The following is a 14,523-nucleotide window of genomic DNA, read 5'->3' on the forward strand; positions in this document are numbered from 1 at the left end:
TGTTGTACTCCACCCTTCTTTTGGTGATGTCCAACCATCCCTACAAAACCACTTTAGTACAACACATGGCTGCGGAAATTGAACTCCAGACTCTGATGGATGTTACACTATGCTCAGCTATACCTATTACATATTCTTCAATATGATCGCAACTAACTCAAGCTGCACACCCATGGTGTGATATGGTGAGAATGGATGTTCTAAACGATAACACTTATGGAACAAAATAGACTGAATGGATTCATATCTTTGAAAAATAGACAAGTCAAGATTTTCCACTCTCAAAAGACCGGTATTCCAAATATAACACTCGTGGCACAAGATAAACTCAACGGATACATATCTTTAATCCCTTTTTCACAATGGGAAAGTCAAGAGATTCCACACATTCTCAAGCACTGTTGTTGCAATCTGCTGATAATGCTATGACTTGGGAATCTTATGTATAAGAGTTTTACATCTGTAGTAGCCACCTTATAGAACTCAGCCGTACCAAGTCACCAATGTCTAGCCATATTATATGAAACACTAGTTCTATTCTTACAGCTTTTCCATTCACTGGGACTATATGTCATATTAGTCCTCAATGCTTGCAACATCATCACATATACCAACAATTGACTGGCATCCATGCATTAACCAGACGCCTTCAGTGTTGCATGTACCTCTCTGCCTTGATGATGAGTGAAGTAGCTGCTTGAAGTTGCAGTAAGGACATGAGTCATCTGTATCGAATGCATGATGTCCCTTGAAAGTGGCACTTCAGCGCCTTTGGGTCTGACCACTTAGAGTTTGTATAAGAGTCGTCTTCATCATCCTCTAGTTTCTGCGAGTTGTCATTCAAAACTTTCAGATGCTAAAACTTCTGCAAACACCTCAATGAACCAATATAAGATCCGTTTAAAATGAAAATTGGCAAACAAGAGCTCTTATTGCATGCCTGCAATACTCCTTGTTGGTTGAAAATAACAAAAACAAGAGACTCTGTTACAAATGAAAAATCATGGCCCAAGCCTTTTGCTAGCAGCCTAAAACCTTGTTTCTCCATTCAAAGAAACTATTCAATATGGAAAGACACCACCCTAATTAAGGCACACTCCAGCACAAAGAGGGTGTCATTTGACAGATTATTACCCTCTTTAGAGACAACTGCAGCTACTAAAAGATGTCATTTCATGTGTTTCAGGACATGATGGCTGGAAATAAAAATCAGGCATCCCACTGTTTGCTATATCTCCAGTGAAAAGTAAATGGCATCCCCTCATGAAAGAAACCTTAGGAGAATGTATAAATTTAGAAGATTAAAAGGGCCCCAGATAACAACAATAAAGGTGTAAACCCAAAAGGAGTGTGCCCCCATTACCACCCCTTGAAGAAAAATAGTGGGATCTTGCAAGGAAAGCACGTGCCATGATCTCAGCTAGACATGCTAACGAGGGGACTGCGGTTTCACCCACCTTGTTTATGTGCTCTGAGTTACAATTGTATGGCGCCTCCAAAAAAGCAGCCAAGTCTCTCTCTCTCTCTCTCTCTCTCTCTCTCTCTCTCTCTCTCTCTCATGTATCGTCCCCATTGCTCTATGCTTCCGCATCGTCGACTTTGACACCACCGTCTCTCTCTCTCATGGGTTTGGACTTCTTTCTCTGTTTTTAGAGTTCCGCCACCACTTTTTTGCTGTTTTTAGGGTTTTGCCACTGATTTTTAGGGTTTTGAAACTGTTTTTTGCTGTTTTTAGTGTTTTGTCATTATTTTATTGTTGTTTATTTGCTGTTTCAGAACGGTTTTTCAGGGTTTCACCACTATTTTTTGTGTTTTATAGAGTTTCAAATCTGCTTTTTAAGGTTTCAACGCTGATTTTCTCTGTTTTTTAGGGTTTCAAAAGCGTTTCTTGCTAATTAGTAGGGTTCCAAATCTGCTTTTTAAGGTTTCAACGCTGATTTTCTTTGCTTAAGGGTTTTACAAGCATTCCTTGCTGTTTTGAACTCTCTCTCTCTCTCTCTCTCTCTCTCTCTCTTTTTAAGGTCTCTTGGGATAGTTTCCTACGATGTTAAAACTCTCTTCTTCTCTTCTTTATCTTCTTCTTCTTCTTCTTCTCTCTCTCTCTCTCTCTCTCTCTCTCTCTCTCTCTCTCTCTCTCTCTCTCTCTCTCTCTCTCTCTCTCTCTCCTATAGAGATTGAGGCTGTTACCAGATTAGTGTCCTTTATGCACAGTCTATGGGATACACATCGAGGCAGATATACTAGATTGGCTCTTGAGTCTCTAGACAGTTAGCGATGCAGGGAGATGCATCATGTTGGTATGCGCAGATGACCTCATGGTTTCAGAGGCATGGTCTCAGCATGGATAGATTGCCTCCCTTTTAGTATTCCCTGGATGCACCCTCCCTACCAGTCACACGGACGAAGATCACTAGACTCATTCGGCAGGATCTTATACAGTTGGACACCAGAAGGACATGGGTAGAGCCGATGCAAGACTTGGGCACCAAGATGGCTTTCTACAAAGAGCACCTTCTCCAACTTTCGGGAGATGGGTTTGTGACTCGTCCAAGCTACATGGACACTCATTTGTCTCATGGTCTGCGATGTGCTATTGGTCAGATTCGGACATCCTCACACCAGCTGGAGACTGAGACGCGTAGATTCAGAGGGATACCGCCGGAGTCTAGGATATGTCAACTATGCGGTAGAGAGCCAGAGACAGAGCTACACTACATATGCCACTGCACTGTGTATTATGAGATACGAGGGCGCTTCCATTGCTTATTCAGGGAGGGTTTTGGACCCCTAGATAGACTCATGAGGTATCAGGATCAGAGATGCCTTGGCCTATATCTACTTGAGCTACACCGACATAGAGATAGTCTGTTGAGGAGACATGGAGTACGACAGTCGCAGAGACAGATCACAGACTTCTTTGGATCGAGGGAGCCAAGAGACCAACCACCAGCACAGGGTTGTACCCGCATTCATACGAGAGGCACCCTCATTGACAGGGCAACTCAGCTCGGGAGATCGAGACGACCAGACACAGGAGCACACCACATCGACGGAGACTCCAGCAGAGGATCGGAGGCATTCTAGCACGACACCCAGATTGTCATTGAGGGCCTATTCTACATTTTCAGATTTCACATTTCACACTTCATTTTTACTTTCAGGACTTTTTGTCCTTGTACTTCAGACATTGTATTAGATTCACCACTTTGTATCTGATGGTTTCATAGGTCATTTTGGCCTTTTCAAGACGTTAATATATCATTTAATTTCATTTCATCTCTCTCTCTCTCTCTCTCTGCTGACACGCGCGCCAACTGCCAGCTGCTGACCCGGGCAACCTGCTTGCTGCTGCCTGCGCGCCACCTGGGCTGCACCCTCCTGTTCAGCTGGACTGCGCCCCCCCCCCCCCCCCCCCCCGGTAGTGACAGTGCGCTGCCACCCCCAACCCCCCACCACACGGGATTACTAGCGGCTGGACTGCGCCCCACCCACCCCACCTCCCCCCCAAACCCGCAGGTGCATTACAGTGCGGACCTGCAAAATTTACATTTACATTTACATTTTCAGATTTCCTGCAGGGAAAGTTCAGAATTTCAGGATTTAAATAATTTGCAGCACTGACAGAAAATTGCAGGAAATTGCAAAAATTGCAGAAAATAAAAAATGTATGATTGATATGGGGAACACACATGTATGCATCATGCGGGACAGGGATGTATGTGTGATGTGGACATAGTGGGTTGACTTGGCAGAAGCGCAGATTGTATTTTTGATTTTTGATGGACGTAATGACTGCTTCGCCGGTATGTAAGCCCCATCCGAAGGCAACTTTTGTGCTTACAAACAAGTGGATTACACAAATGGAGAGGGAGATGAAAGACTGGAAAGCCGATATGGAGGGATGGTGGAAAGAGAAGGCCAATCTTCTTCAAATGTTTCTAAACGAAGGCGCGCAGTGGAAGAAAGAGAAAGAGGACTTGCACGCAGAGCTACAAGCAATTAAGGCGGACTCCAAAGCACTTAAAGAAGAGGTCTCAGCTCTCAAGCGAGAACTTGCTGATAGAGCGAGCAGTGGACTAGAGGAGGGGGAATTCCGGCCTTCGGTAGTAGAGGAAATCAAGGTCATCAAAGAGCAGGTACGGATGATCAAAGAGGAGGAGAAACAAAAGATGGTAAAGACGTCTTTGTGGATGGATGTGATCACGAAGACGCAAAAGAAGGAGGATGAGGCCGAGAAGTGGATAGAAGTTGCTAAGAAAGGCAAGGGGAAAGAAACCACATCCGTCCCCACTCCTACAATCATCAACATGACTCTAGAAGAAGAACAACGAAGGAAAACTAGAGCTTTGCATATAAGAGTAACCGGTCTAAAAGACCGAGATGATGTGGAAGGGGAAGTTGAAGAACTTCTCCGCATGATGGGTAGTGAGGCTACTCATACAAAGGCATGGAGGGTGGGGAAGAAGACACAAGGCAATGGGGAGACTTCAAAAGGGAGAGCTCTAATCATCCATTTCCCATCCATGGAGGCAAAGGACTTCTTGAAGAAGCGTCCTACACTAAAGAAAACGGGCATATTCCTTGGAGATGACCTCACTCTCACACAGCTTGCGCATATGAGAGAGGTAATGCAAGAGATTCAAGCGGCAAGGGAGAAGGGAAAGACGGCCTTCTACAGAGATGGCCGGGTTGTGATTGTAGAGCGGCGCTCCACATGACGGTGCGAGACCCATGGGACCACCCTCAAAGTTGCCACGTGGAATTGTAATGGATCTATGCGACTTGATGTGGGCGCCTTTGAGGATAGTTTCAGGGGAAGAGACATCGTCTTCTACTCTGAGACACATCAGGCCCATGGGCAATCTATGCCTCACATCAGTGGATATAGATGGGAGACTGCCTATAGACAGGAGACACGATCAGAGCGCAGAGGGCGGGGATCAGGAGGAGTGGCAGTGTTATTCAGGGAGGAGTTGCAGCCATTGATACATATAGCCCGCACAGATGAGCAAGCTAGGTACATGTGGGTGAGGCTGAGAGCAGAGACAGACAGATATCTTTACATTGCTATTTGCTACTTTCCCCCGAGCACGTCAGTGTATGCACCACCCAGAGGAAAGTCCCCTTTCTCTATTTTGGATGATGACATATGGGAGTTCTCTAGAGATGGTGACATCATCATTCTAGGGGATTTCAATGCTAGGACTACCCATCATTAGACAGTATTTTATGATACTTCAGAGGAGATGCTGAGAGAGCTGGATGCTGTAGAGACAGGCCTATCCAGACTATCACAAGATGGAGAACACACTGAGTATGGACGACACTTGATAGACATGGGGACTGCACATGGATTGGCCATCTTGAATGGCCTACAAAGATTTCCCGCCTCAGGGGGTTTTACATGCTTTCCACACAGACATGGAGCCAGCACAGTGGACTATGTCATGGCACAGCCGAGCCTCATCTCTAGTATCCAGGATCTCACGATTGGACCCAGACCTGTTGGTGTGGCAGTGGATCATGCTCTTGTGTCAATGACCATCTCCTTTCAGTTTAGTGTAGCACACAGGCTACGGACAGCAGCCCCTACTCGCTACACCTTCACGCGGGAGACAGACTCTGTATACATAGATGGGATCTGCAGACGCCTATGCACAGAGAAGCCAGGGCGACCTCTGGGGGAGCTTACTACTATATTGACACAGACACTACATGATGCAATAGCAAAGACATACCCACATACCCAGCCTGAGCAAAGACGTCGTTCGGGGAGCATGCCCCAGAACAATTGGTATGATGAGGAATGCCGAGACACTAGAGCTAGACTTCAGAGGGAGGCGCTTTTGGGGGACATCACTCACAGACAGTCACAGATTGACTTTCGACTCCTAGTGCGGCGAAAGAAGAGGGCATTTTTGGCTCGGCTAGAGCAGGATCTATATCAACTGTTCTTGAGTCAGGACTCACGTGAGGCATGGCGGCTCTTTCAGGAGCACTCTCCCCCCCCCGCCATCACTCCTACAGAGGACCGGGGCCAGTACGCATCATGGCGGCTCTTTCAGGAGCACTCTCCCCCCCCCGCCATCACTCCTACAGAGGACTGGGGCCAGTACGCATCATCTCTGTACAAAGTTCCTGAGCAGCCCCCCCTTCCCGACCCCCCCGATCCATGCCCACACACATGTGCTTTTTTCACTGCGGAGATGGTGAGGAAGGCCATTGACAGGATGAGGACTGGGAGAGCTTACGATCATGATGGTTTAGTGGCTGAGCATTTCACACATGCTAGAGATCTCCTAGCATAGCTTCTAGCAGTGATGTTTAACCGTGCCATGTGTGAGGGCTTGCCTGATACTTGGAGCCTATCTACTATTGTACCTATCTTCAAGTCGGGAGACCCTATGGAGCCTGGGAATTATCGCACTATCATGATTGGACACACATTGGCACGGTTGTACGCATCTATTCTTGAGCAGCAGCTGAGTAGATGGGCACAGAGGGAGGGGATACGCGCAGCCAGGCAGGCAGGGTTCAGGAGGGGTTTTTCTACTCTTGACCATATCTTGACACTCAGAGCCATCATTGAGGAGGGTAGATCGCGTGGGAAACGGATCTATTGTAGCTTTGTGGATTTCCGCAAAGCTTTTGACACAGTGCCTAGAGCTAGATTGATGCGCAGATTAAGCAGATGGGAGTACCCACATAGCTCATTTGGGAGGTCATGGCATTATACAGGTCAGTAGTGGGGCAGGTACGCACCTCAGAGGGTCTATCCACCCCTATTCACTCCACTATTGGGGTGAAGCAGGGCTGCCCGCTCTCTCCTACTCTATTTGGTATGTATGTGGATGAGGTTTCTGACTAAATTGAGAGAGATGGTGATAGAGGTGCACAGATGGCAGGGACATGGATTCCATTATTGTTATATGCTGATGATATTGTGTTGATCTCCGACTCTCCGGAGGGGATGCGACGTCACTTGGATGCTTTGAATAGGTTTGCTCAGGAAAGTGGTTTGTCCGTCAACCTTGGTAAAACCAAGGTCATGGTATTTAATACCACCCCACAGTGGATCAGGAGGTCAGCACCAGCATTCACATACGGCCAGGCGAGTGTGGAGTATACAGATGCGTACACTTACCTCGGAGTGGTATTTAGTGGGCCAGCATTTTCATTGAGGAGGGCACCAGAGACTAGACTGACCAGAGTCCATGCAGCATTGGGTAGATTGGAAAGGATGTGTTCATAGGTTCAGTTTCAAGAGCCTAGGACGAAGCTCTGGCTCTTTGACACTCTGGTGGCTTCTGCATTACTTTATGGAGCTGAGATCTGGGGACCTTCATTAGATCATCACGGGAGGACAGGCCGCAGTGATGGATGGGGGGACATGGAGAAGCCTCTGGTCTCTATGATCTCGCAGCTCATTAGAGCCAAGGCCTCAGTACCACGTGCTATTGTTCGAGCAGAGCTAGCTGCCCCCCCACTAGTGGTTGAGGCGCTCACCAAATCAGTCTCCTTCATACACCGCATGTGGGAACTTCCCAGAGACAGATATGCCCGCCTTGCATTTGAGTCCTCTCGACAGTTAGCCATGCAGGGAGATACAGCATGCTGGTATGGGGAGATGACATCATGGTTTCAGGCGCATGGGTTCAGCATAGACAGATTGCCTCCCTTCCACTACTCATTGGATGCACCCTCTCTGACTCTTACACAATCCGAGATCACCAGGCTCATCCGCTAGGACTTGACTCAGCTAGACACCAGGAGGACATGGATACAGCCAGCACAGGAGCTGGGCACGCAGATGGCTTTCTACAGAGAGCATCTCCTCCAGCTTACGGTTGATGGCTTTGTGATGAGGCCGAGATACATGGACACCCACTTGTCTCATGGGATACGATGTGCTATCGGTCAGATACATACATCTTCACACCAGCTGCGGATCGAGACTGGGAGATACAGCGGAGTACCAGCAGAGGCCAGGACATGCCTCCTGTGTGACATCGAGCCTGAGACAGAGTTGCACTACACACGCCACTGCCCCGTCTACTACGAGATACGAGGCCGCTTCCATTGCTTGTTCAGAGAGGGCTTTGGACCATTCTCCAGAGTCATGCAGTACAAGGATCAGAGATGCTTGGGTTTGTTTTTGCTCGAGCTACGCAGACACAGAGAGAGCCTGATGAGAGGAGAGGCTAGCCAGTCCCACAGACAGATCACAGATTTCTTTAGAGCTGCCACTGGACACCCGGAGGAGTTACTACCACAGCAGAGCTCGTCGTCTCACACCAGAGGCACACTGATCGACCGAGCGACTGAGCTTGGAAGATCCAGACGTCCACGACTGCGGAGGACTACAGCATCGACGGAGGCTGCATCAGAGGATTCGGATCACTTTGGCTCGACATGCACGACGCCCGGTCAGAGACTACTGGCCATGGAGGAGATTGATGAGATCCGCCAGCGATCGATGCTGGATCTCTTGTGATCTAGCTATCCCAGCTAGCAGTTGTTCACACCTAGTAGTTTAGGATTCCATAGTATTTTATTGTGACATTTGTCATTTCATTTTTGTCATTGTTGTCATCTTGTTACTGTGACTCTGACTTTGTATCAGATCCACCACATTGTAACTTTCTGGTCTCATAGGTCACTTTGGCCTTTTGAAGACGTTAATATAACATTTCATTTCATTTCATTTCTCTCTCTCTCATTTTTAGGGTTTCTTGTTTTTTTTTTTTTCAAAATGGATTGGCCATTTTGAATGGCCTGCAGAGATTTCTTGCTGCGGGAGGTTTTACATGCTTTCCACACAGATATGGAGCCAGCACAATGGATTATGTCATGGCACAGCCGAGCTTTATCTCTACTATCCACAACCTCACAGTTGGACCTAGACCTCTCAGTGTGGCAGTAGATCATGCCCTTGTGTCGATGACCATCTCTTTCCAGTTTAGTGTAGCACACATACCACGGATAGCAACCCCTACTCGCTACACCTTTACACGGGAGACATACTCTATCTACATAGATGGGATCTACAGATGTCACGAGGACGTGGCAGTTATTAACCATGTCACAAAGATGTGGCAACTGCTAACCTTGGTTGTTGGTTTCTTTCCAATGGGGTTTATTTTATTTGTTTTGAGACCCTCTTTTTGAAGTAGCAAACGGTCGGACATTGTATGGCCAATGTGAACGGTAGATTCACCCGCAGACGGGAAGTGGTCGGCACTGGAATTCGTATGATAAGAGGATGTTTAGGCTCAGAGCAAGATCATATAGGTTCCCCCGTCGCACTTAGTAAGTTGGTGGATACTAGGAAGTGAACTCAATTAAGGCGATAAGTCAAGGCGGGACTACCAACTGAAAGTATCCAATACTTGGGTACCATTGCACTTTTGGATGCGGTCCCAATGAGGATAGATGGTCAGAAGACCAGTGGGAGCCCAACGGAAGCATCTCCTAAAATTTAGGGAGCTGCTATTTTGGGCCGTGAAATGTGTTCACATCATTACCTCCGGTATGACTAGGGGAACATTTTACAACTCCGCCGCGAAGTCAACTGGGCAACCGGTCAGGATATTTTTAAGCGGCGAACCCGAAACGGGAAAATGCTTGTAAATGCGCCAAGTGTCACATTTTCATGGACTTTCCTCTTGCACAAGAATTGGCGCTGAATTTAGAGAAGGGAGAGGCTTCATTTGCAATCGGTCACAGGTTAAGAGCTATGGAGTGCTTCCTTTCCCTCTTATGTACAGTGCGGTGCCAGGAGTGATGCCCTGCACGCTACGCACTGCCCTCTCTCTCCCCTACGAGCAGTATGTTATGCCCCACTAGTGGGTTTTTCATTTGACCAATGTACAGTTATGTGGGTTCATGCGTGATTGCCGAGGCAAGAGCCTCTTGCACAGGTACTGGATTAGCTAGCGGCTAATCCCCCACAGGTACAGGTGAATTCGAAGAGGTTTCACGCCAGAAATCTCGTCCGATTCAAAGGGCAAGTAGCCCTACAGGTGCGGGAGCTCGAGGTCTTGCTACAAATGCGACCGGCACGCGAAACAGAGCCCAAAACAGGAATTACAGCCTGCTGTGTATTTTTGCAGGTTTAAGGTTTCGGCCCTAAACAGACCCTAATACCCCCAGGAGGTTCGGGGACGCAAGGGGACCGCTGTACAGGTGAATTGGCGCATTTTTGGGGCAGAAAACAGAGAATTCAGCGTGCTGCAGATTCTCGCAAGGTTTTGCAAAGTGTCTGTATGCGTCGGGAAAGTCACCTATTGCGTGGGGATACTGACTGTGAAGCGTCCTAGTACAGTTATGCTGCCGAAATCGGGCCAGAACAGGTGTTTCTTAGCCTAGATTGTGCGGGGCAGCTTGTGGAAGATCACAGGTTTTATTCCCTTTGATAAAGAATAAAGAAATACCGAAAGGGGCGCCAATTTTGGGGCCTACAGGTTGTCAGTGTCTGCTCGGAGCATCCTAGCTTCCGAGCCGTGTGTGCGATTAAGTGTTAATTCCCGTTACAGGTCTCCTTTGCAAAATGCTCTGTGTGTGTGTCTAAAGTAAAGAATTTCGGGTGAAAGCCAACGCCTACCGCCCTACGGGCTAGTTCCATGGTTCCGTTGCCTGGACATCAATCACTTTTTCCTTAAAGAGTGAGCCTGGATTGTTTAGGATAAAGACACAGAGTGCAGGAACACGGGGAACACACTATGGCCGACAAGGGGAAGGGAATTATGGAAGAGGGTTCCTCTTCAAAGGACAGGCAGGAGATTCCTATGGTTTTTGAGATTGGCGAGAGCTCACGGCCACATCAATCTGTACCTCCTGTCAACGTGAATGTCCCTCCAATAGTACAAGGCTTTATGACTGGGCAACTTGAGGATGATGCGTTCAAGACTCAGTTAGTTGCCGCGGTGAATGTCTTTTCGCAGCTGGTGCAGAATCCGAGGTTTATGGAATTCTTGCAAGCGCCACCAGTGCAACAACAAAATAGGCAACCTACGCCGCGTACGGAGCTTGTTGATGCTCAAGCCCAGGTACTTCATGTGGCGCAGGAGGAAAGGGAACACTCGCATGTTGCGGAGTCGGGGGCTCCAAAGCAAGTTCCTCCCGTGCTTGAACAAGTGACTAGAACGCCTATTCCACAGGTTATGCCAGTTCAGCCCGCCACCTTTCAGAGCCAGCATGCTACCTTGAATGGACAGGGAGCTGGATACCAGGCAATGCACTACTAGTGCTTAAAAGGCTACTTTTACGTAATTGTATTCTTCATTTCCCTTTTTTCGGTTTCGTTTTTTTTTTTGGCGTCTTGCCTTCCTCTATTCTTGCATTTTCTCTATTGATGCTTGCAATACCCACTACATTAGTAGGACTACTGGGAATTAATCTCATAGGAGAAACTGCCAATTTTGAATTATCCCCGGAGTGGTTAATTAATCCAGTTCACTTTTTCGAACTTAGTAAATCTTTCAATATTTATATAAAAATATTGCTAAACTCGCGTAGCTCACTTATTTTATCTTTTTTTGGAATATTTTTTTCCTTCATTATTTACAAAAAAAGTTATAAATATTTTTATATTACTAAAAAATTAGTTGGATTTACCAAATTAGTTAGTAAATTTGGGTTGCTTGTTTTTTCGGTGTAGTTGTGAGATAGTCGACAGCTATAACGTCGCTATACAAAACCGTACGTGAGATTCGCATCTCATACGGCTCCTCATCATTCAATTACTGTTGCTCTTCTCAATCGATTTCGACCTCAGTTTTTCCACCACCCACGGTACATCCTGGGTATTTCGGGGGTGGATCAGTGTTCCAAAGTATGGCTGGTTATGCGCTTGGAAGTCAGCCATACATGCCAGGAACAGTGTTCGGGGGTATGCAAGGCGTCATGCGAAACCCCATGTATGGTAGTATCGGCATGCAGCAGGGTTTTCAGAGCAACCACGGTCAGTTTGGGGTGCCACAGGGTCATTTTGGCATGGCTGGTTTTTCTGGACAGCAGCCAGATATCGCACCACTGACGCAAAATGTGAATGGCCAACACGTGCCGATCATGCCTACTACATGCCCATGTTGCAGACCATTCCGTATGACAATTTGGGGCCACTAGAGAAGCCGAAGGCTTACAAAGAAGGTGGTGCAGCGGTAAAGTTCAGTACCTTTAGTGGTTTCGAGGATAAGACAAAGGCCCTCACTTTCCTCCAGCAGTTTGATACAGCTTATGCGGAAGGGAATTTTACAGAGGCCTCGAAGGTCAAGAAAGCTGCCACTTTCTTAAAGGACAATGCGCTTACATGGTGGACGACATTGTTAATGCAAGGACAGGCACCCGCCACTTGGGTTTACTTCAAACAAATGTTTGCATCTGCTTGGCTATCAAATGAATTTGAAGCAGACGTCCTGACAGATTGGCACCAGCTTACTTCAGCTTCGTGCAAGAGCTTGCTGGAGTACAATAGGAGGTTTTGTAAAGCGTTACTCTCAGTGACCTCCTACAGATTAGTGCCACTGACAGAGCAGATAGAGAAGTACTGTTGTGGGCTACCTAAAGGGCTTCGCGATTACTGTACAAAGAACAAACTGGCTACCCTTACTCAGCTTATGGAAGTTGCGAACACTGGTCTTGCCTAGTTGAAAGGAGAGGACAGTGGATTTCCGAGCAGTGACAAAGGAGGGCAGCAAAAGAAAAATTCAGCGAAGAAGCCCTTTGTGAAAACGGCTCCTGATGCGTCACAGGGGTCAGAAAAGGCCACCAAAGACAAGGATTCAGCCGGGACTTCTGGAGCGCAGGCAAAGAAACAGAAAAGGAAGCCTTTTGTGCGCGAGTCCCTCGAGGAAAAGAAGGCCCTAATGGCTGAGAACAAATGCTTTATATGCGAGCAGCCTGGTCACTTTTCTATCAATTGTCCACAAAGGAAAAGGCCAGCTGACTTAGAGGATAAAGAAGATCAGAAAGGCAAGAAGCCAAAACCCACAGCAGGTTTAGTGCCAGACATGGTGGGTGACAGGCCCAGCACAGATGCCAGTGAGTTATGCAGGGCATGGGGTAAAGTTAGGGATCAGACGGCACTCATCTTCTTTGATCCAGGTGCCAAAGACAACTTTATCTCACCAAAGTTGGCTATGAAGCTGGGCATCAGAGCTGAAGAGATGGGGTACACAGCAGAGGCAGGGTTGGCATGTCCTGGCCACTCAGAGTGTGTTACTCCCATCATTGGAAAACTGCGTCTGCATATTCAGTCGTATGTGGACACTGAAGAGTTTTACATCATGCCGCTGGAAGGTTGTGACGCCTTGTTGGGGATCCCGTGGATGTTCCGAGTGCATGGAGTCTTGGATGCCTACAACAAAAAGATCACTGTACAGCATAGGGGCAAAACTCACATCTTGGATGTAAAGGTTAAAGGAGAGTCAGTCCCTATTGTATCTGCTTCTGCTATCACTTCTGTAATAAAGAATCATCTTTCTGTGTACTTGATTTTTGCACGTGATGTCTCAGATAGAGATCAGTCAAATTTATCTGTGTTAGATAAAGAAAAGTCAGCATTTTTGCAAAAGTTTAGTGATTGTTTTTCTGATTCATTACCGTCGCAATTGCCGCCAGAGAGACTTGAGGACCATCGGATAGATTTGGTGCCAAGGTATAGCCCACCAAATAGACCTCCCTACAGGGTTAGTGCGGCGCAGCAGAAAGAGATTATGGGCCAGGTTGAGGAGTTATTAGAGAAGGGGCTGATTCAGCCTAGTTCTTCACCCTTTTGCTCCCCAGTGCTCCTAGTGCAAAAGAAGGATGGCTCATGGCGCATGTGTATTGATTACCGTGCGTTGAATAAGAATACCATCAAGAATAGGTTCCCTATTCCTAGAATTGATGATATTCTCGATCGTTTAGAGGGTGCTGCAATTTTCAGCAGGATAGACCTTAAGAGTGGGTACCATCAGATTCGTATAAGTCCAGAGGATGTGCACAAGACTGCGTTTAGAACGACATTTGGTCTTTATGAGTTTCTAGTGATGCCATTTGGGCTAACAAATGCTCCTACCATGTTCAACAGAATGATGGACCGGATTTTCCGCACGCATCAACAGTTTGTTGGAACGTTCTTCGATGACATGATAGTGTATTCGAAGAATGAAGAGGAGCATAGGCGTCACTTGACCATTGTGTTCGAAGAGCTACGTAGTCACAAGTTACTTGTCAATCCTAAGAAAAGTGAATTCTTCCTCGAAGAGATCCACTTTCTGGGCCACATAGTCTCAAAGGATGGTGTTAGAATGGATCCCGCAAAGGTCGAAGCTATCAAGACATGGCCAGACTTGAAGACTGTGCACGATGTCAGAAGCTTCTTGGGATTGTGTTCCTACTATAGAAGGTTTATCATAAATTTTGCAGAGATAGCATCGCCTCTTCACGCATTGCAAAAGAAAGAGGTCACTTTCAGATGGACCCAAAAAGAGATTTCAGCTTTTAGTCTCTTAAAGGAAAAGTTGACTTCAGATCCAGTTA

The 14,523-nt window shown here is 46.9% G+C and overlaps 1 protein-coding gene across 1 annotated transcript in view; it reads right to left on the reverse strand.

The window, feature by feature from the left end:
* Positions 1-295: 295 nt before the first annotated feature.
* Positions 296-14,523, reverse strand: part of LOC147419320 (uncharacterized) — a 93,913-nt gene continuing 79,685 nt past the window's right edge. The window contains exon 7 of the mRNA XM_086505584.1: positions 296-826. Coding sequence (XP_086361710.1) covers positions 722-826 — 105 coding nt within the window. The 3' untranslated portion in view covers positions 296-721. The remainder of the gene's footprint in view (positions 827-14,523) is intronic.

This window comes from Adiantum capillus-veneris, chromosome 29 (genome assembly GCF_014529385.1).
Source record: "Adiantum capillus-veneris isolate H3 chromosome 29, ASM1452938v2, whole genome shotgun sequence".
Lineage (NCBI taxonomy): Eukaryota > Viridiplantae > Streptophyta > Polypodiopsida > Polypodiales > Pteridaceae > Adiantum > Adiantum capillus-veneris.